General features: G+C 45.1%; 1 protein-coding gene across 3 annotated transcripts in view; it reads left to right on the top strand.

Moving 5' to 3' along the window:
* LOC144754272 (G-protein-signaling modulator 1-like) overlaps nucleotides 1-20,199 on the top strand; it is an 886,476-nt gene extending 866,277 nt beyond the window's left edge. For all 3 annotated transcript variants that reach the window (XM_078641903.1, XM_078641902.1, XM_078641904.1), the window contains exons 13-14: nucleotides 6,797-7,005; nucleotides 14,310-20,199. In XM_078641903.1, the coding sequence (XP_078498029.1) occupies nucleotides 6,797-7,005; nucleotides 14,310-14,540 (440 nt within the window). In that variant the 3' untranslated portion in view covers nucleotides 14,541-20,199. The remainder of the gene's footprint in view (nucleotides 1-6,796; nucleotides 7,006-14,309) is intronic.
* Nucleotides 20,200-21,982: the final 1,783 nt, after the last annotated feature.

Here is a 21,982-nt window from a genome sequence, read left to right on the forward strand (position 1 = left end):
TTCTTGCTAAAGCCAATAGGTCTACCTTTTATCTGCTAACATATACTAATACAATTCTGTTTAAAAATTAGCATATTAAACCAGACCTTTTGGCTATACACTAATTATGTTTAATATGAATACATACATTTTAATAATCTGTATGGTTACCAGTGGTGAGGTTCAGGAGCAGAAACATTTTGGGTAGATTTAAAGGTTGCCCACTTTCAATATTAGAGCTAAAGCTCAGGTAGTGAGTGGTCATGCTGTGGAACTGGTGGGCAAGTTTCATAGTTTGGAATAGGGCTTTAGCTCATGTATTGCCTTACAGGGTATGTTTTCAATGTATAAAGTATGCTATATTCATTGTCACTGGAATTATGCAGCAGGAGGGGTCCAAATTATGCGGCAGGGTTGAGTAAATTATACAACAAGATAGGCAAATTATGCAACACATTTTTCAGTAGTATGACTTCATTATTTTGTAGGAATTGGCTGCACCATGTTAGTACCAGTTTAACACCCAAATATACAAATAGGCAACGAAAACGTGACCAGTCCAGCTTTACAACCCACCCCACCCCTCCCCTCCCCCCCATACCATGGGAGAAAACTCCCAGAACGTCAGGAACATTAGTAGTCTGGTTTTGAAAAATGAAAAAGAATTGGTGGGTGACTGCTAGAAACATGGTGGATGCTCAGCAAACCTCCCATGCCACCACAAGAGCAGCCGTGGTGGCCCTGATAGCAGAGTATGGCAGACGGTCGTCTGTCAGGTGGTGGGCATAATGTCCTCCACCACCCTGACAGAATGACAAACAATAACTCAGACCCGAAATCTTCATGCAAGTGATGTTCTTCTCAGAGAGATATGATGTAAATTAGAGAGTGGTGCCCACGTTTCAGTGACCGTGATTTCTCAAATGAATACCTCAAACATCCAGGGGCGGCTCCTCCATGTGGGCGAAGGAGCGTCGCCCCACTTCCTTCTGGAAGTACGAGAAGCAGAAACATAAAATGGTATTATAAATACCATTTTACGTTTCTGCTTTTCGCACTGCGAGAAGGCAGAAGGATTTGGGGGTGGGCGGTCCGGCGCTAGGGTAGGGGAGCAGTGGCTTGCCCACTTGAAAGGCGCTGACTGTTTGCCCCAGGGCCGACCAAACCAGCCATACGTACTCTACATTTTGTCTTTTTATGCTGCATGCAGCCTACATGGAGAAAATGGCCTCCCTATAGACGCCGGTGTGGTCAGCGTCCCAACCAGTCAGAACGCTGCCGTTGCAGCATTGTGATTGGCTGAGGGGAAGGGAGTGAGGCTGCCTGGGCTGCTTGCTGTGAGGAGGCTGGTGAAGGTAAGTTAACTTAAAAAAAAAATTAAACCCCCTCCTCCCTCCCCATGCGACCCCGCCTCCCCCCACACGCGAGTCCCCCCTAATGCCCTTTACACGTACTATGATCATGTCAAAATTTCCATTCGGCATATTTCCTGTTTCAATTCTGTAGGTTAAAATTATATTTTACTATGGGCAAATCCTGACATATGAGTAACTTACTTCAACATGTGGGACCGTTGCATAACCAGAAGGCACAGAAATGGCCCCTGGGTCTAAGTATAAAAGAGGAGAGTGCTGGAGTGTCCCTTTTACAGGTCGGTTTCCCTCACCCACCCAAGGGTGGCATGCTTCATCATCCGGTAACCTCTTCGCATTGCGAACCTGGTTGCAATGCGGGCTGCAACCCCCTCTCTGAGAGGGAGGAGCTCAGGGATGTTTTGTTTATGAGAAAGAAGATGTCTCCTAAAATCTGTAGATGACCAGGGTGTGGTGCTCAGAAAAGAAAGTGTGTGTGAACTAAAACAGACTATGTGGTATGCCAACAAATCTTTATTGGGGCATCCAGAGGTCAGAATTAAAAAGTGAGACTATGACAGAATGTTATTCAACCTGTAATAGAACTGTGAGGGATGACATGTTTCAGCGTATTACCCTCCGTAGAGGTGTGGCCGCTTTCTTCAGGAAAGACATGAAAAAGAAAAGTATAAAGTGAGATTTCCAACCATACCAAACTCCTTAACTGGAAAATATATACTACCTGGATAGAGACAAAGTCCTAGGCTCCTTCTAACATACACTTTTCTTCACGCACTCATAAGACAAGAAAACAAACTTTAGCACTAGGTGTTCATAACTAAGTCGTTACTGAACCCATCAATAAACCATATGGTCAATCAATCCATGTATTGATTAACTATGAATATAGCTTACCCATATTTTCGGGCGAACCAGTGACACCTTAACCTCTTCGAGGCTCATGACATGAGGCACGGCGCTCCGGTGCTCATGACGAGCTCAGCTCGTCATGAGCCGTGGAACGCTCAGGTGCGGGGAGAATTCCCCTCCTGTGCTGAGCGTTTCACGGGAGGTAAGATACCTGTGATGAGCTGAGCTCGTCATGAGCACCGGAGCGCCGTAGCTCATGACGAGCTGAGCACGTCATGAGCATGGGGGCGCTGTGCGCGCCCCCCTCCCCCCCAGCACAGTGGGGGAATAACCCCCGCAGGAAAGGGATTAAACCTTGGCGCAGAAACTCGAGGTGGCATCCAAATCCTATTAGAAAACACAAGTGGGGATAAAGGTTTGACTGTACTGCGCCGTCCTAAAAGGCACAATGTACACAGTTGACTCAAGTTATATGATCGAACTTTGATAGTGGACCTGCACATGAACCTGCTGTTTCTGAACAGAAAGAACCCAGAAGTCATGTAAATTTAAAAGCGAGAGTGTTTTCTTGTATGTAAATTGCTGCAGACGGGCTGTTTACAATCAAAAAGGAAGGCGAGTCATGCTCTTAGTACTAACAGAAACAGTGACCCACACAACATGTAAATTAAAATAGGCAAGAAAACAGGGACCTAAAAACAGACATGAAAGTAGCAGGGAGAGGGACTCCCTGTCTTTTGAAGCTGATGGCAGAAAACATGCATGAATGTGGTAATACCAGTAAAGATCACAGGGTAGGGAGACATGCATGTTAAAAGCGCTCACACCATACTCGCCTGTCATACCTACTGCAAAGGAAATGACAACGTCTTTTGAATTACCATAAGACTGGTTCAAAAACCCAAAGCAAGCACAAGGAGATGATGGACGGAGCGCTGAAACTTTTAAGACACTCCCCCTAGTCACAGATCTGGGTTGAAATCATCATCGTTCTTTAGCTCACTTCGCCACCCCAGTTCAGACCCTGCTATATGCAAATCAGTCTTGACCCTGTGCCTCATGGGAACAGTCCAGCCCAAACTGCCAAGCCAGGCCTTCCCTAGACCGGAAACAAGCATCCTGGGACCGTTTTTTGTGCTAAAACCCCTCATCAGCCAGGCTAGCTTGAATCCAGTGGTAAAGTGAGCAAGGGACCCACATCTGGGAATACCAAGCCAATTTAGGGTGAACAAAGCAAACACTAGAAGATGATAAACGGAGCGCTGGAGCCCCCAAACACAAATATATACAGCAAAGAAAATAACTGTAAAGACAGATGCCCCTGGCGTGGATTCGCGCCTCGGAAGGGTGACTGCTAATGAAAGCATCCAAGCTTTTTCTTCCTCAATGCGCGTAGGTGCAGTCCACCCGCTACTGACGTAAGCTGAGAAACGTCAGAGAAGACAGACTGTCAGCCGCGGCAAAGGGTGCCTGCTTAATCGGGGTTGTGCCAAACAAAGGAATTATGGGAGGTGTAATTTTAGCTATGGGGTTTGTCTCTGTCAAAAATCATATATTCACCTAAAAACTAGTCTCAACTGAAATGTGGTAAGATAGTTAAAAACCGAAGGCAAATGTCAGCGTAAATTCATGACTATTGTAGAACGTAAATCCTATGAGTGCTCAATGAGTGGGCATAAGAGATTTTTAATATATGGATATAGATAAAATATTTTTTAACATGAAAAAATATTTTATTTCAACTAGAAAAGTTTTATTGTTTCAACAAAGAAAGTGAGAACTGCGCCAGATTCTTATATGCATGCTGTAATGCAGCTCATGGAACAGAGCGGTCCATCAGTAATGCTCCTAAGTCGTGATGTGGGACTCGGTGTCACAATGTAAAACTAAAACCCACATTTTGTTGTCATGAGTACCCTGGAATGTCAGGCGGTCCTGTCTAGTGTTGTTCTCATATTGGATCCTCGCTCAAAACAGATGATGTTATTTAATCAGGGTCGAGATAGACTAAACCAGGGAATCTCATAGTTGAGACCTGATCTATCAATGCGTAATCCAAATACTCAGCACTGCTCCTTTCTGAACAGATATTGTGACATGTTGGAAATGGTTGGTTTATCTAGAACTGTCCATTTGAGTTTGTTGGCATTGTGCCCCATTTCTTGAAAATGTGTGGTAAATTTAGTAATCAGTTTTTTTTGCAGCAAATTGTGCTTTTGTGTTCCAATATATGGGTTTTAACTTTTCTAGTTGTCATACCCACGTACCTCAAACCACAGGGGCAAGTAATCAGGTAGATCAAGCATTCTGAATTGCAATTAGTGTGCTGTTTTTGCTCCCATGGTCGATCTGTGCCTATACCAATGTGCGTTGTATGTGAAGTTTGGGCACACACACTACATGTGGCACATTGAAAATGTCCTTTTACAGGCGGGAGATCCCAGAGAGTGTTTAGTTGTTTGGTAAGCTGTATCCGAGATCTTGTGTGTACCAGCTTATCTCTCAAATTAGCACTTCGTTTAAACGCAAACATCCAGTGCTCGAGTCTGGGTACCACGCGGGAGGACGGCGCCCCCCCACTTATTTTACCGGGTGGACGCTGTCCCCCCTGCCCAAAAGTGCCATGAAGTATTCAAGAAGTACGCAACGCTTTTACTTTCAGAGTCTGGCAATAACAACCAAGTGTTCCATTTACATTTTACACTTGACTTGATGTCTGCCACCATATTGCGATGCGAAGTTGCTAGCCACCAGTTTATATCAGGTGCCAAGTGCAGCGGAACTCCCTGTAATAACAGGGTACTACTTTTGTGACATCACTTCCTATGACACCACCTAACTTGGGCGTCCCCCCACTTATTTTTTTTAAGACTTGTGCCCTGCAAACATCGGTTCGGGCAGCGAGCGTGATCCTTCGTTCAGAATTTTCCAGTTCTTGGTAATGGATTTCTGGACCAAACCTGACGTGCTGCTAAAGGTGCTGAAACATATCAATGTGTCAGTCTATTCTTTCTGAGGGTGAGCTTCAAGTAGAGCTTCACGGTTGTTATTCCTGACTCTCTTTGTAGACTTCTTGATCAGGGTCCGCGGATATTGACGGTCCAGCAATTGACATTCTAAATTTGCTGCATGTCTTTTGAATTTGTCCAAATCTGTACAGTTTCGTCTAAGCCGTAAATATTGGCCAAACTGCAAATTATTCCTCAGGGATTTAGGGTGGAAACTTGAATAAGACAACAATGAGTGTTTTGCCATAGGTTACTCGTAAAGCTCGGGGTGTAGTGTTCTTTGCATATTCTACAGTGCTAGATTAGCATGTGCACTGGATGACCACTGGATTCAGGTTAGTGGTGTCCGAACAAGAGTTAGAGATATATTGTAAGTCAGCAAAAATCAGTGCTTAATTTGAGGCTGTGGTTTCTGGTGCTCAACACCGGCACTTATGACAGTCTGCCACGGTAAATTTGTTTGTCTAATTTATTGACAAACACAGCAACAGTTGTTTATTAATTCAATATACATTGAAAATTACTAATACCTGCGTCCAAGTCATTCTTATAGCTTTTGGGGCCTCGAATAGTTAGAATTATCATACATGTAGGAGTGTGATGGTTAGTAGTTATGGCAGCAGTAAAGGGTGGTGCAAGCGGAAGTGGCCTTCTGATAGAGCCCTGGCAGTTTTATTTTTTTACTAATTAAGCACTAGCAAAAAATACTTTCAATGGAACATTAATGATTGGTGTCGCTATAATGGGAACTCTGTAACTCTTTGGCTCATGCAGATTTAAGACTATAGAGCATGTAAGTATTCCCCTTAACAAAATCCCGTCAAAATGTACATCATCGCAAAATGTAAAAAATGGTGTAGGTCTGGAAAGTTTTGTGGTGAGTCGTCAAATGGGTAGAAAGTTACTAGGTCGCTAATATCAGAGGAATTCCTATTTTACGGACTATAACTACAGAGTGGCAATCAGATTTCTATATGATTTCTTTTTTTTATATAAGGTATTTGTTTTGTATTTTGTTTATTGGTTTACATAATCATGTGACCATAAAAGTGTCTTTTAGTTGTTCATGTTGTAATTCTTCAGATCTCCCAAACAAGCCTTTCTAAACCCTTCCCTCATGTATGCCTCCTAGACTCACCCGACACCTCATTTCTCTCCCTAATCCACTTCTATAGACTCTTCCCTATTCCATCTCTCTTTTATTCATCCCAAACCTCCTCCTGCTGCTAGGATATCCAACTAAACACTTTCTAGACCCCTCCCTCTTCTATCCCTCCACTATCTTTTTCAACTCCACTAACAGACTCACATGTCCACCGCTCAAATTAATTTCAAATTTCCCTGTACTAATTCACCACTATTACTTTTTGGGTTCAGGAATAGCGTGCTACTCGCCAATAAGTGCTATATAAATGCAATTATAATTATAATAATCTGTTCCTGTTCACAAGCGCTTTTGTCAATTATTTTTCTATCAAAACGTATTGGAGTAGGACATATGAGCTGTTATATTATGATGCTCAAGTTTTTTTAATGTATTCCTGATGAAGATTCACAGAAGGTCTCTTCTTCTCATCTTATCTTCAGCTCCCTCTACCTTGCTGGCATCACCACAAACAGAAGAATTCTTTGACCTGATCGCCAGTTCCCAAAGCCGGCGCCTGGACGACCAGCGAGCGAGTGTCGGCAACCTACCTGGGCTTCGGATAACGCAGAACAACCTGGGTCACTTAATGGTTGAGGGAGACCCCCAAGAACCCGGGGACGAGTTCTTCAACATGCTCATGAAGTGTCAGGTATGAAGGCAGTTCTATGGTTTAAGACCGACTGTAGTATGCGGGGTAGCCTGAACCTTACTAAGAAGGGCCTCCGCAGAGAGACCCACCTCAAAAGAAATTTAATGGGGGAGAATGGAGATGGAGCTAAGGGACCTGAATAGTGGTGAGGCAGCACAGATCAGCCATCTTGGCTATAGAGTTATGAAAAATTTTCTTTTATGCTAGCGAAATTTTGCAAAATGTTCTGGTTTTGCACATAAGAAACTTTACAAAATGGCTCTCTTTAAGATTGTCTTTGCATGTACTAAGTTTATGCACACTGTGAGGTGTTTTTGTTGTATTGCAACATAATTTTTACTCTAACCATCTAAAAATGGGAAACTTATATCGATTTGTCATTTGCACGTTTACCTCTTACAAAAGTTTTCTCTGCAGGATGGCCTGAGTATGAAGATTTTTGTACCTGTAAGTTTATCTGTTGCGACATACGCTGATGTAAAAGTCACGATTTTCAAGGAAATGTGGGGAAAAGCGTTAAACTTCACAGCTTCGTTTCCTGTAGACCTTTGTGAAGGTTGAGGGACACACAAATATGAGATGTGCCCATTAAACGTGGGCAGGGCGCAGAGAGAAAGCCGGCACACGCACAGGTGGCATCTAAAATGTAAAACAGAGCTGGCAAGTGAAAGAAAGGGGTAGATAGCTGGTCTGTGGAAGTGATGGGCCATCTGCACTGTGGTACAACCGAGGGGTATGTAAAGCGTGCATGGGGTTGCTGATTTCTGATTGAAGCCATGTGAATACGCAGGGTATGTGAACTATAACTTTAAACATCGTAGTGGTAAGAACACTGGGTGGGGTAAATTAACCTTGAAAGGCAGGGTCATGTCAAAGGGGCGGTGTCATCTAAACTAATATCCTATCCACTGGCATTCAGTGAGATGTGGGCACCAAATACATGAAGTCCTGGATTATGTCAGACATGATTCCTGTAAAATCTTGTAATTACTGCCCCACTATACCATACTTTTTCCATGCACAATGCTAACTTGAATGAAGAAAAGGTACACAATGCAGGTAATATCAAACCTTTATTCACAAAGTTAGTAAATGGGGAAGTTTAGAGTTTCCGATATCACTTATGACTGCAGAAATGGTTCTGAAAATACCAGGGCATTTATAATCCTGTGTTGGCCAAAAATGGTAGTTTGGGTGTATTTGCGATCACTGGTCACCTTGGGATGAGCCCCCCAAGTGCATGGAGATCTCCTGTTACTTACCAGTAATCTTCATTACTCCGAGTCCAGCTTATCTTGTTACAGGCTTAACTTTGGGTGGGGAGTTTACACACCCGAGACAAGCACTACCCTAGCCCCATACATGAAAAGCATTTATAATCCCTGCCCCTTGCCTGCCAGGACACTTCCTTTTAGACGCCCAATGCATCCTGTTCGTCCCAAACAAGAGGACCATGATGCAAAGCAGAGGGAAGGCAGGGTTAAGGAACAACAATGAGGAAGGCTAGGCGCTGAGTAATGAAGCGGAATCGGTGCATTCAATCTCGCCTTCCTACCTCAACAAAGGCTTAACTTGCAAGGATGCACCAAGCAATCAAACCAACACACTCATGCATGAAACAAACCACACAGAACTTCATGATTCTAAAGGGTAATTTGGTAAATATGAAGCCCATCGAGGTCAGAACCCACAACCCATCCGCAGAAGCCTTGTAGCAAGGGCCATTCACCATCAACTTATAATCATGCACAAAATCATGCCTACTTATAATCATGCACAAAATGTGTCAGATAAGGCCCAGGGAGCGATGCAATAAATGTCTTGAATACCCGACAATTTATCGCAAGAGGCTCATTGAAAAAAGGCAGCCATACCAAGGTAAACACTCTTGATCAAGGCAGCGCAGCTGCAACACTACTCTCAGATCTGAGCGCGGCATTTGATAGCGTGGATCATAGCATTATGCTAAAGAGACTCAGGGAGATGGGGATCTAGGACAAAGCCTTGGAGTGGCTGCTACCCTTTCTTGAGGACCGATCCTTCCAAGTCATGGAAGCCAGCTACTTCTCGGACAAAATGCCTTTGATATGTGGGGTGCCTCAGGGCTCCTCGCTCAGCCCCACATTATTCAATATTTATATGCGGCCGCTGGCTGATATTGTCCGGGAGTTTGGGATATCCATGGTCCCATACGCAGATGATACGCAGCTGGTAGTTTCCTTTGATACTGGATCAAACTTGGACCTTAAGCAACTAACGCCTTGTTTGGAAAAGGTGACAGAGGGGATGATGAGCAGTTGCCTAAAGTTGAATGGAGACAAGACAGAACTGATGATTGTGGGAAGCAAATCGGTCCCCAGGCCTTTGCCCAGCTGGCCAAGCTGTATGGGAAAACCGCCAGTTCCAAATCACTCCCTCAAGAGACTCGTAATTTGTTTGGACAAGGAACTTAAAATGGAAGCACAAGTTAAAAAGCTATCCAGCTCATGCTTTGGTTTACTCAGAATGCTCTGAAAGGTACTGGAGCTAATTCCAAAAAACCTAAGAAAAACAGTCATTCACGCGCTGGTGACCTCGCGTCTTGATTATGGTAACTCTCTTTACTTAGGTGCCCCAAAACATGTTATTACATGACTCCAAGTCATGCAGAATGCTGAAGCTAGGCTCCTGTGTAAGGTGCCAATCCACGAACCAGTTGGGAAGCAGTTGTTATTGCTCCACTGGTTACCGATTGAGGCCACAGAGCACTGAAACATTTCAAACACTGACACCCAGTCAAATATCTGGGTTGAACCCAACATCATTCTTTAGCTCACTTCGCCATCTCAGTTCAGACACAGCTATATGCAAATTAGTCTTGACCCTGTACCTCATGGGAACAGTGCAGACTGAACTGCCAAGCCAGGTCTTCCCTGGACTGGAAACAAGCATCCTGGGACCAGTTTTGAGCTAACAGCCCTCATCAGCCAGGCTAGCTTGAATACAGTAGAAAAGTGAGCAAGGGACCCATGTCTGGGCATACCCTGCCAATTTAGGGCGAACAAAGCAAACACAAGGAGAAGATGGACGGAGCGCTGAAACTTTTCAGACACTCACCCCCAGCCACAGATCTGGGCTGAATCCATCATCGTTCTTTAGCTCACTACACCACCGGTGTTCAGACCCAGCTATATGCAAATCAGTCTTGACCCTGTGCCTCATGAGAACAGTGCAGACCGACTGACAATCCATGTCTTCCCTGGACCGGAGACAAGCATCCTGGGACCGGTTTTGGACTAACACTGCTCATCAGCCAGGCTAGCTTGAATCCAGTGTCAAAGTGAGCAAGGGACCCACGTTAGGGCGAACAAAGCAAACACAAGGAGATGATGGACGGAGCACTGAAACTTTTCAGACACTCACCCACAGGATTAAATTTAAGGCACTTCACTTGACCCATAAAGCAATAAATAAGAGGTCCCTTGAAAATCAGAGACATAATAGATGTTTAAGATCATACCAAGAATATCTTCTCAGAACTACAAGAATCAAAAGAGCAAGATGGGGAGGCAGTTCTTTCTCACATCTGGTGCCTAAGCTCTAGAACACATTTCCACGTGAATTAATATTTTTGGAAGCTGAATCTATTTTCAGGAAAAAGTTGAAGACATGGTTATTTCAGCAGTATTTTTAAACATACTTACGCACTTTCTTTCAGCAGCTCACTCCTTTAGCGCTGGGAAGCCCTGGGGCAGCTATGCACTTTATAAATCCATTTAACAACAACAATAACAGAAGCAAGGGCAGGATGCAATGGACCACCAGCATCAGTGGGTCTCCCTGGGTGACTGGCTGAAGCAAGGGCAGGATGCAATAGACCACTTGCATCAGTGGGTCTCCCTGGGTGACTGACTGAAGCAAGGGCAGGATGCAATGGACCAGTTGCATCAGTGGGTCTTCCTGGGTGACTGGCAGAAGCAAGGGCAGGATGCAATGGACCACTTGCATCAGTGTGTCTCTCTGGGTAACTGACAGAAGCAAGGGCAGGATGCAATGGACCACTTGCATCAGTGTGTCTCCCTGGGTGACTGACAGAAGCAAGTGCAGGATGCAATGGACCACTAGCATCAGTGGGTCTTCCTGGGTGACTGACAGAAGCAAGTGCAGGATGCAATGGACCACTAGCATCAGTGTGTCTCCCTGGGTGACTGACTGAAGCAAGGGCAGGATGCAATGGACCACCAGCATCAGTGGGTCTCCCTGGGTGACTGACTGAAGCAAGGGCAGGATGCAATGGACCACTTGCATCAGTGTGTCTCCCTGGGTGACTGACAGAAGCAAGTGCAGGATGCAATGGACCACTAGCATCAGTGGGTCTTCCTGGGTGACTGACAGAAGCAAGGGCAGGATACAATGGACCACCAGCATCAGTGGGTCTACCTGGGTGACTGACAGAAGCAAGGGCAGGATGCAATGGACCACTTGCATCAGTGTGTCTCTCTGGGTAACTGACAGAAGCAAGTGCAGGATGCAATGGACCACTAGCATCAGTGGGTCTTCCTGGGTGACTGACAGAAGCAAGTGCAGGATGCAATGGACCACCAGCATCAGTGGGTCTTCCTGGGTGACTGACAGAAGCAAGTGCAGGATGCAATGGACCACTAGCATCAGTGTGTCTCTCTGGGTAACTGACAGAAGCAAGTGCAGGATGCAATGGACCACTAGCATCAGTGGGTCTTCCTGGGTGACTGACAGAAGCAAGTGCAGGATGCAATGGACCACCAGCATCAGTGGGTCTTCCTGGGTGACTGACAGAAGCAAGTGCAGGATGCAATGGACCACTAGCATCAGTGGGTCTTCCTGGGTGACTGACAGAAGCAAGGGCAGGATACAATGGACCACCAGCATCAGTGTGTCTTCCTGGGTGACTGACAGAAGCAAGGGCAGGATACAATGGACCACCAGCATCAGTGGGTCTACCTGGGTGACTGACAGAAGCAAGGACAGGATGCAATGGACCACTAGCATCAGTGGGTCTTCCTGGGTGACTGACAGAAGCAAGTGCAGGATGCAATGGACCACTAGCATCAGTGGGTTTTCCTGGGTGACTGACAGAAGCAAGTGCAGGATGCAATGGACCACTAGCATCAGTGTGTCTCTCTGGGTAACTGACAGAAGCAAGTGCAGGATGCAATGGACCACTAGCATCAGTGGGTCTTCCTGGGTGACTGGCAGAAGCAAGTGCAGGATGCAATGGACCACTAGCATCAGTGGGTCTTCCTGGGTGACTGACAGAAGCAAGTGCAGGATACAATGGACCACCAGCATCAGTGTGTCTCCCTGGGTGACTGATAGAAGCAAGGGAAGGATGCAATGGACCACTTGCATCAGTGGCTCTCCCTGGGTAACTGACAGAAGCAAGTGCAGGATGCAATGGACCACCAGCATCAGTGTGTCTTCCTGGGTGACTGATAGAAGCAAGGGAAGGATGCAATGGACCACTTGCATCAGTGGCTCTCCCTGGGTAACTGACAGAAGCAAGTGCAGGATGCAATGGACCACCAGCATCAGTGTGTCTCCCTTGGTAACTGACAGAAGCAAGGGCAGGATGCAATGGACCACTTGCATCAGTGGGTCTCTCTGGGTGACTGACAGAAGCAAGGGCAGGATGCAATGGACCACTAGCATCAGTGGGTCTCTCTGGGTGACTGACAGAAGCAAGTGCAGGATGCAATGGACCACTAGCATCAGTGGGTCTCTCTGGGTGACTGACAGAAGCAAGGGCAGGATGCAATGGACCACTTGCATCAGTGGCTCTCCCTGGGTAACTGACAGAAGCAAGTGCAGGATGCAATGGACCACTAGCATCAGTGGGTCTCCCTGGGTGACTGACAGAAGCAAGGGTAGGATGCAATGGACCACTTGCATCAGAGGCTCTCCCTGGGTAACTGACAGAAGCAAGTGCAGGATGCAATGGACCACTTGCATCCGTGGGTCTTCCTGGATGACTGACAGAAGCAAGGGCAGGATGCAATGGACCACTAGCATCAGTGGGTTTTCCTGGGTAACTGACAGAAGCAAGTGCAGGATGCAATGGACCACTTGCATCAGTGGGTCTTCCTGGATGACTGACAGAAGCAAGGGCAGGATGCAATAGACCACTTGTATCAGTGGGTTTTCCTAGGTGACTGACAGAAGCAAGTGCAGGATGCAATGGACCACTTGCATCAGTGGTTCTTCCTGGGTGACTGACACCACTTCTCCATCCGGGACACTCCCGTTGGGGGTAGCCACGCGAGCTATAAGCTACGTAATAATAAATAATAATAATAAGTGGGCTTTACAATCAGTGGCGTAGCTTGACCTACTGCCACCTGGGGCGGACCCTAAGTTTGCCGCCCGGGGCAGTTAAGCGTGGGGGGTGGGGGTGTGACAGGCTATTTTTTCCGACGGTGGGGGGATTGGGTGTCTGGCAGCCGATGGACGACTTGTTCGCAGAGGGCAGTGGTAGTCAACAGACATGACTTGCTCACCTCCGCCGCCCCCAAAAAGAGTGCCCTCACCCCCCACCCCTCCCAGCTACGCCGCTGTGTACAATGTCCTGTCGCTCTTTGTCCACAACATCACACCTTGTGGGTGGACAGTCCACAAGTCTAACTCCTGGAATGAAAGCGCACAATGAACCCATCCTGTGTGTGAACATGTCGTGCGGACAAGACTTCCTCGTGGATTGGGGTCTGTCCGCAACAACCCCATCCACAGTGGCATATAGCTCCTTGGAGTCAAGGAGATAGTAGGAAAGGACATTTGGAGGTGACCACCATAATTACAAACTGCTGTGAGCGGCGTATAAGCACTGAGGAGTGAGTGTTCAGGAAATCATCTCAACAAGCATTGGCAACGCCAACGTGCCTTGCCACTGCACCAACTGACTGTGCCAATGTTTTCTTCCAGTGCCCACATGCTGTGGGTTCTCCCACCAAACCCTCAGGAACTCTTGCAATTCAAGGCCCCGCTGCAAGGGCACTTGCAACATTATTTTTTTTTCTCAAACTTGGCAAACTTTTAATGCCATCTTTCCCGGTAGGAATAGACCTTAACCCACAGCTTTCTACAACCCCCAGTATTCGGACGTTATGGTCTCTTCTCTCCTTCTCTCGCCAATTGTGTGTCCTAGATTATGTATTATAACTCATTTTACTTTACTTTCTGTTTTGCATATTGAATTTTGCAAGTTCTCCCATGCAGTGCCCCTACCACAATTAGAATACATATACAGTCTATTATTCCAAAACAACATTGACTTCTGTCTTTGTCTTTTACAGTCTGCGCGAATCGACGACCAGCGGTGCGCGCCCCCAGATGCTGTCCCACGCGGGCCCACCATGCCCGACGAAGACTTCTTCAGCCTCATCCAGCGAGTTCAAGCCAAGCGCATGGACGAGCAGCGGGTCGACCTTCAGGGCAATCAAGACGAGGTGGAAGAAGAAGAAGGAAATGACGAGGTACAGGAGGAGGACCAATCAGAGAAGCAGAGGCGGCCGAGCTGCAGCTAAGACATGGGCTTGAGGGAGGCCTTCAAGCCTCAGCGCCAACAAACCAACATGCCACCCGCTCATGGACCAAGACTGCTGGCAGATACTTTAAAACTAGGAACATGTGGAAAACACAGTGTGAAATATGATTTAAAAAAAGACAATCTTGCCATCCAGGCACAGACTTGTGTTGCAAGCTATAGACAGCCAAATGAACAGGTAATATAGTTGGCTGATTAAAGTTTTAGGGATGAAAACTAAACTGCCAGGCTCTTTTTATAGTCTGTTTTTATAGAGGCAAGATGTTTAAGTTCCAGGTACTGCTGCAATGGCAGCTGGGGCAAACCCAGAGCTGCACAATCAGCCTGAAGTGCAGGGTGCAGGACAGAACACCTGACAAATCATGCATAGCTCAGTTAATATACTGCCAGAGACATGAAGGAAATATTCAATTCTCGGAAGGGGTGGAAGGATTGGCCCTATCCTCAGGAGAGGTCCTAGAAGCTGCAAAAGGTGCTGGTCCTGTAGGTCAGTATATTTTGCAGCGACACAGCAGTCATACAATAGCATTTGTCGCAAAGCGATTGGCCCACAAACCATCCATGTGTGTGGATGCAGGCTCATGCCAAGGTAACATCAAAGGTGAGCAACGTGGTGTGTGCTGCAGAAGGCTCTATCAATTGTAAAGAGAGCGAAACATGCTGACCAGCACCTGGGTCTGTTTGATACATCTGCAGTGTAAGTTTCAACATTACAGATACCTGGGCGGAGGGCAAGAATGTTAAAATGCATCAACCCCTTTGGGTCCACCAACTTTATGCAGGGACCACGTCAATTCAGTTCTTTTACAAACAGATTGAATGGATGCGGTCATGCCCGCTGTTTCACCAAGAAGATAAGAACTATACCGAAATGGACAGTTATTTTCAGAAGTTAAGGCAGCTCCTTCGTCTGCCAACGTAGATACATGTTTTAAAACATTCATGCAGTGGTCAGCCCTTGACGTTGATTGACTGAGTTTTGAGAGGATTGTTAAAACTAGGTAGACCGCCATTGTTTGTGGACGACTCCTTATCTGAAACAATGCTGCCCTCTAGTGGAATGTTAGCGTCCTCGCCAGTATTTAAAACCTCTTTGCTCTGTTTGTGCCACGTATAATATGATGATTCTTTTTAATAGCCAATTAAATGAAGTCGCTTTCCTAACGGGTCACTTTTGTGAAATAAATATTGCACATGAAAGATTTTTTAAGGGGAGAGCGCCCTGAAAGCCAAACAACCCCTGCATCGTCGCGTTGAGTGGGTGTTTCAGAGGGTGGATGAACAAGCATACTGCAGTTTCAGGGCAGCTAATGGATGAACGAAAGGGTCGGATTGGTAAGGCGGGCACTCGGGTAATGCCCATGGGGCCGGTATCTAAGTTCCAGCTGTGGGCTGCTTTTTTGACAGCCTGGGGGGACGATTTGGGCTGTGGCTCATATGTTGCCAGCCGCCCTGTGGGTCTGAGTGGCCTTTCTGGAGGCAGATGGGCGTCCATTACCTCCCTTTTTATCAACGGGCAGCGGTGTCACTCCCCTTTATCTCGGTGGGCGGGGGCAGGGGACCTGAGCAGAAGAGGCCTCACTTGTTTTCAGCTGTTTATAAAACTTCGCCAAATCAGTGTTTCGAGGAAAGGCAATATGCAAATGTGGGCCCCTTTTTTTGCGTGCCCGGGCAGTTTGCTAATCTCAGTTCAATGCTGATCAACAAGTTGGTCAAATAGCTCCAAGAGGCTGTCACAGCTTGGGATACCGTTAGACATATGTAGCCTCAGTACATGAACAATTCACTAACACCTCATCTTTGATTGTAACAGCAACTGTGGGCTGAGACAACCCCTCTGCATTCACAGCTCAAGTTTTCAGACAGAAGAGACAATGTCAGTAGCTGTTCCTTTTCATGTTTCAGGGCCATCCAATCACTGCAGGGCAGTGGGCAGCTGCTGCTCACTACAGTCCCTCTAAAACAATGGTTTTCAAGCTTCAAACATTTTCATGCCAAGTCTTACTCTCGTACAATATTTTAGTAACTCCTTTTAACCTATACCCTCCCTTCCCGACCCCGCTCAAAATTATTACGTAAAAGGTTGTAGTGGAGCCCGAGAGCAACATTATTGAACATGTTTTGTGGTATTTAGGGTTGCATTTACTGGGTTCAGTGTATGACAATGCACTTCCATGTTTAGAAACTAGGGGCCTGCTTTAGGGTTTGGCAGACAGGGTATTCTTTCATGAAGTCAACTGAGTACCTTGCCCATCAAACTCTTCGTCTGCCGCCTTATTTAAAGAGGGGCGGACTATAAGATTTCTCTCAATGAAGCCCCCGTTAGCTCAGTTGACAGGAATACTTCCTCTGACAGGTCAATGTCGATGTGGGAAATTTATAAAGCGCTCTGTTACCAAACGGTGTCCTGGCTCTAACCAATGATCAGACAAGAGGCAGGGATCTCACCAAAAGTCTGATATGCTGAATAATCAGGTTTTCAACTCATGTCTGAAATTGAGAAGGGAGGTGGCAGATCAGATGAGTAGTAGAAGTTTATTCCAGATTGTTGTAGTTCCTAGATAAAAATTCTGCCACCTTTGAATTTTGGTACTAGCATGGTTCTAGAATTGGACGATGTAAGCGGTCTATTAGGCGAGTACCATCTGAATTTCTGGCCTAGATATTGTGGTCCTTGTTTATGCAAGGCTTTGAACGGAAATCACAAAGCCTTGAATTGGATCCTCTCCTTCACTGGCAGCCAGTGCAACTGCTTGATGGTTTTCCTGACTGAGATATGTTTAGGAGTACGAGTGAGGACTCGAGCTGCTGTGTTTTGCAATACCTGAACAGAGTAAGGGGCGACTGGAGAAGGGCTTTACACTGCCTACCTTTTTAAGGGTTGGATGGTGTAATGTCTTGTTCTTTCTGTCCATTAATGCCAGACAAAACCTGTGAGAAACACAAAAAGAGAATAATGACCCCACACCCTGGGAGAAAACTCCCTATTCCCACTTTGGGAGTTTCTTTTTGAAAAACAAAAAAGTTAAAAGTTTGGTGCATGGCCGACAAAACAGAAGACTGCTGTTCACCAAACATTTTTACCTTGTTCCCTTAAAGGTACAGACATCACAGCTGGGCCGGCGGTCACCTTTAAACCTGAAGGACGATATTCCGTCAGGATGGTGGAGGTAAAGTCCTCCACAATCTTGACGGGCAGAGTACCATCCATTAAACTCTATAACAGCCCCAAAGACTCATTCCAAGATTTGTTGATTGAATTTAAGATGCACCAGCTTTTTAATTTGCAATAGTTTATCTCACTTGTAATGCAAAGCAATGCCCGAGAGCACAGCTTTGAGGTGCAGAAACAATGCAACGACAAAACCAAACGTTAAAAAATACACAACAGTTATAGTAACGAAACTGCAAACAAATCAGTGAAAGATCGTAAAGCTAGTTATAATTTAAATAAAAAAGGCTAGTCATTGATGCCTGAGATGCGTTGCAAGTTACTGCATCAAATGCTGTCAGAGTCTCACTTTAAAAGACGACAAATTGGAGATATTCTTGGAGTTTTTCGGAAAGTTCATTCCTCAGCTCAGCTACCGTCATGTGAAGTAAGTCGCCCACAATCTTTTAATCAGAATTTTGAGTCCTGTGTAGAGCAGAGGAGTTTCAATGTTTGACTGAAGAAAAAAAGAAACAGAGGAACAAGTCTGCTGAGAGACCCCTTGTTCCACATTCTCCTATCTGTCACTCATTGCAACCCAAAAGCCTTAATGTACGACAGGAAACATCAGCCGGTCGCGTGAGGTGTGGTGGTGATGGGACCCTCTCCAGTGTTGGCAACACATCTGAAGAGGACGATCTCAGTGGCACCTGCAGAACTTCCATGTGTCAGAGCTCACCTTCCACGAAAGGAAGTGCATGTGGGTGTTCTAAGTGGTATATGATGAGGATACACCCACACTACTTATTGCCACTCACCAAAACCCTACCATTTCAAAGATACTCCAGTGCTCAGTGTATCCTTAGAAGCAACAAGGCTGTGAAAGACAATCTTATTAGGAAAACTACAGTGTGAATATCTTGCACAATGAGACTTTTACAATGACGTTACACAGGTCTTTGACTTTACGCAGTGCAATGACTTTACACAGGTCAAACACACTTTCTGTGCTCTGCGATACTTACTGGTGAATTTACACACACATGACGGAAGGCGTGGTGGAACCCAATGAAAGACCCAGTAAACGGCACAGTATTCAATGTTGAAGAACCTCGTCTTCTCCCTAAATATACATATATCTCAGTAATGATCTAAAATCAGGGATGTGTCCAAAGTTGACCTGTACAGCCTCCAAGTGTGCCATATTTTCAGTATAACCCCAGGCTATCGAATGGTTACAGTTATCGATAAATTTACTTAGCATGGGCATCCTCAATCTCTGGCATGGCTCCAGACCTCATGGCACTCCAGGTTATTCTCCCAGAAAATGTAATTCATAAATTCCTGACACAGATTCCTCATCTCTTGGTTCTAACACTGAGAGAAGAAATTCACATAAACAGAGTAAAAGAAAAATGTAAGCTTCAAATTTGACTCGGTCCAGTCATCCGCTGCTTAGACACAGGAAGTTCTAAGCTCTACATTTCTACTACTGACCCTTTCAAAATGTCTCCTTCTCTCACACAGGTTGGCCCTATGACAGCCATTAGTGTCTTTGTTAAATGTATATTACTCGGTAGTGACTGTCTTTGGGGCTGCCAGATTATCTCATGCCTTTTACTGCTCTAGAATGTCGCTCAAAGAGTGGTCGCCAGAGTAGGAAACACAACCATGTTTCCCTCAAAGTAAAACCTTTGCACTAGTTTCCCATTCGCCCAGACAGGTGTCTTTAATTCAAGTGAATCACCCAGAAAAGAACATCTTTGGGGTCCCCTATCTTTTATGAAAGGGTAACTTGTAGCTTTATAGTCCGGCCAAAGTTTTTGCTCAGATGGTAGTTTTCTGTTGCACATCTGACGTTCTTCTCACCAGAGACAAGGGAGTCGCAGAGCTCTATTCTCCAAGACGTGGATTTCCTTGCCTTTCCACCGAAGGCCCAACAAGCTCAAATTTAGGAAGTACCCTAAGATGTTATTCTTAAAGTATGGTTCTAGTCAGATTATAGTCAATAAGTGCTGAAACCCTTGGTTTGTAGAGCATTTCACCTACAAAATTCAATGATATAAAATGTATTGTTACTTAATGTTGCCTGTTCAAGCAGAACTTAATAAAATAAATAACATTTACTGGTGTTTCCTGAAGGAAGACACCCTAGACAGTTGCCTAGGACACCTTTTGGGTTGGTGCAGCCCATTGTGTGCCAACAATGTGTATGTCCTGCAAGCAGGACATGGCAACAATACAAACTGGAACCTGGACTTTCACCTCTCCAAACAGTGCTCAAATGCTGTCCTCTTGAATGTATTAGTAGCTTATTTATTTTCAATGTGCATTTGTTGGGTCATTGATGGGATAAAACCAACCCAAAAGGTACTTTTTTCTGTAAACGTAGCCAGGTGTAATTATAAAGTATACAGCCCTCTTTTTGGGGGGGGCGGAGGGTGGAGAGGCATAATTTGTGCTGAATAAAGATAATATTTTGTGCTCACAGCTTCGATCTATGTGTCTTGCATTATTCATTCCTGTCCTTGAATTTCCTGGTTAAGCAAAAGAAACATCTCACCATAAGGTTTAGTGATGTGGTTTTGTGTAAGGCTAAAATGGGGTTGAAAGAATGCTAAAGTACCCACTATTTTTAAGTCAGTTTTTGCTTTTTGTATAAAAGTGAGAGGTCATCACAGAAACTTTCAACAATATCAACAGTTACACATGGGGTGGTAAAAACATAAATGTTCTTGTTAGCTATTGCAGGAATGAAGGGGGGGACAAGAAGAAAACAGAAGAAGAAATCTCTGGAATCGACAGAGTAGTACTGTCAAGCTCCACAACTAACAAGTGTAATTTGTAGACTGTGAGCAAAAATATATGTTGTTACAAAGAAATCTACGGTTATTTAATTCCACTGTCAAAGTTAGTTAAATGTAAGGGTAAGGAAGCCGGTCGTACAACCGCCAGGTGTGCATTTAATCTAAAACTGGTCTTTCCTGATCTAATTGATGAAATGTTCCAAAGAGGCTTGCGTTCTTACTTCAATAATCTATCCAAAATTGAATCAGCTAATGGACCCATGCTAGGCCTTTACTAATTCAAGAATGCAAAACATGTTAATGTTGGTGTACCCCCTGAATATCTGGGGTCACGTAGACCCAGAGCGAGTGAGAGGTGCAAAGTTTTTTTTCTTTAAATATAGTGGGAAGTTTACTTTGAAACATTTGTACTTTGGGCGTGCCTGGCCATAACAGATTACATCAGAAGCTAGATCATCACAAAAAGATAATCCGTAATAAATTCTTCAAAGAGCGAAACACTGAAAATCTGAAATTAAAGTCTTATGGCTGTAAATTCAGTATCACTCGCATACAGACTGACAGCCATTGTAATGTCTCAAACCCTCACGAAATGCTGGTCAGAAATCCTGATATTTAAAAATAAGTGAACTGTCAGGTTCTACATCTCCAGTGAGTGCAATGTGAGAATTGGGAGACCCCTGTAGCTGCGTTTACATTGTCTCAGTAAGCATTGATCAATAATCCCACTATTCTCACACCTAATACAGATTATCCCAACATTTGTACACTCTAACCAGTCTGGCTTCATGCCAGGAAGGTGTACCGCACTAGTGACAAATCTTTTTCCTACCTGGCCCCAAGATTTTGGAATGGTTTGCCTTCTTCGCTACGTCTGGGACAAAATTTGTCTCAATTTAGAAAAATGTTAAAAACTCACCTTTTCTAAAAATAAAAAAAAATTTAAAAAAAAATCTTCTTCCTGAATTAGGTTGTTTCTCCGTCCAAAGCGCCGAGATACCCTCATGGGTGATTCAGCGCTATATAAATAAATAAATATCAAATATCAAATAAATATCAAATCTGCTTGGACTACATGGAGTTCTCGGGCGGATAGACACACTAAGAGAAGATGCAGTGGTCATGTCACTGGATTCGAAAATAGAGTTTGATACGGTGGAAGAGGTGTGGCGCCGCGGCCAGGGCGACTGACGCTGGAATCTGGGGACCACGGTTCGATCTCCGGCGGCAGGTTAGCCCAGCACCATGTGACTCTGGGCAATAGCTCGCTTAATCTTCCCGACGGCCCCCCAGCGCCTAGAGACCCTTACGGGTGATTGTGCGCTTTACAAATGTGGACTTTACTGGAGAAGATGGGATTCTTACTTACCTTTATTGCTTGGTTGAAACTCCTAATCAGCGAACCATTAGCACAGGTGGTAGTGAATAACAAAATCTCCTCAACATTCCTGGTGGGGAGAGGGA

This window comes from Lissotriton helveticus, chromosome 5_1 (assembly GCF_964261635.1).
Source record: "Lissotriton helveticus chromosome 5_1, aLisHel1.1, whole genome shotgun sequence".
NCBI lineage: Eukaryota > Metazoa > Chordata > Amphibia > Caudata > Salamandridae > Lissotriton > Lissotriton helveticus.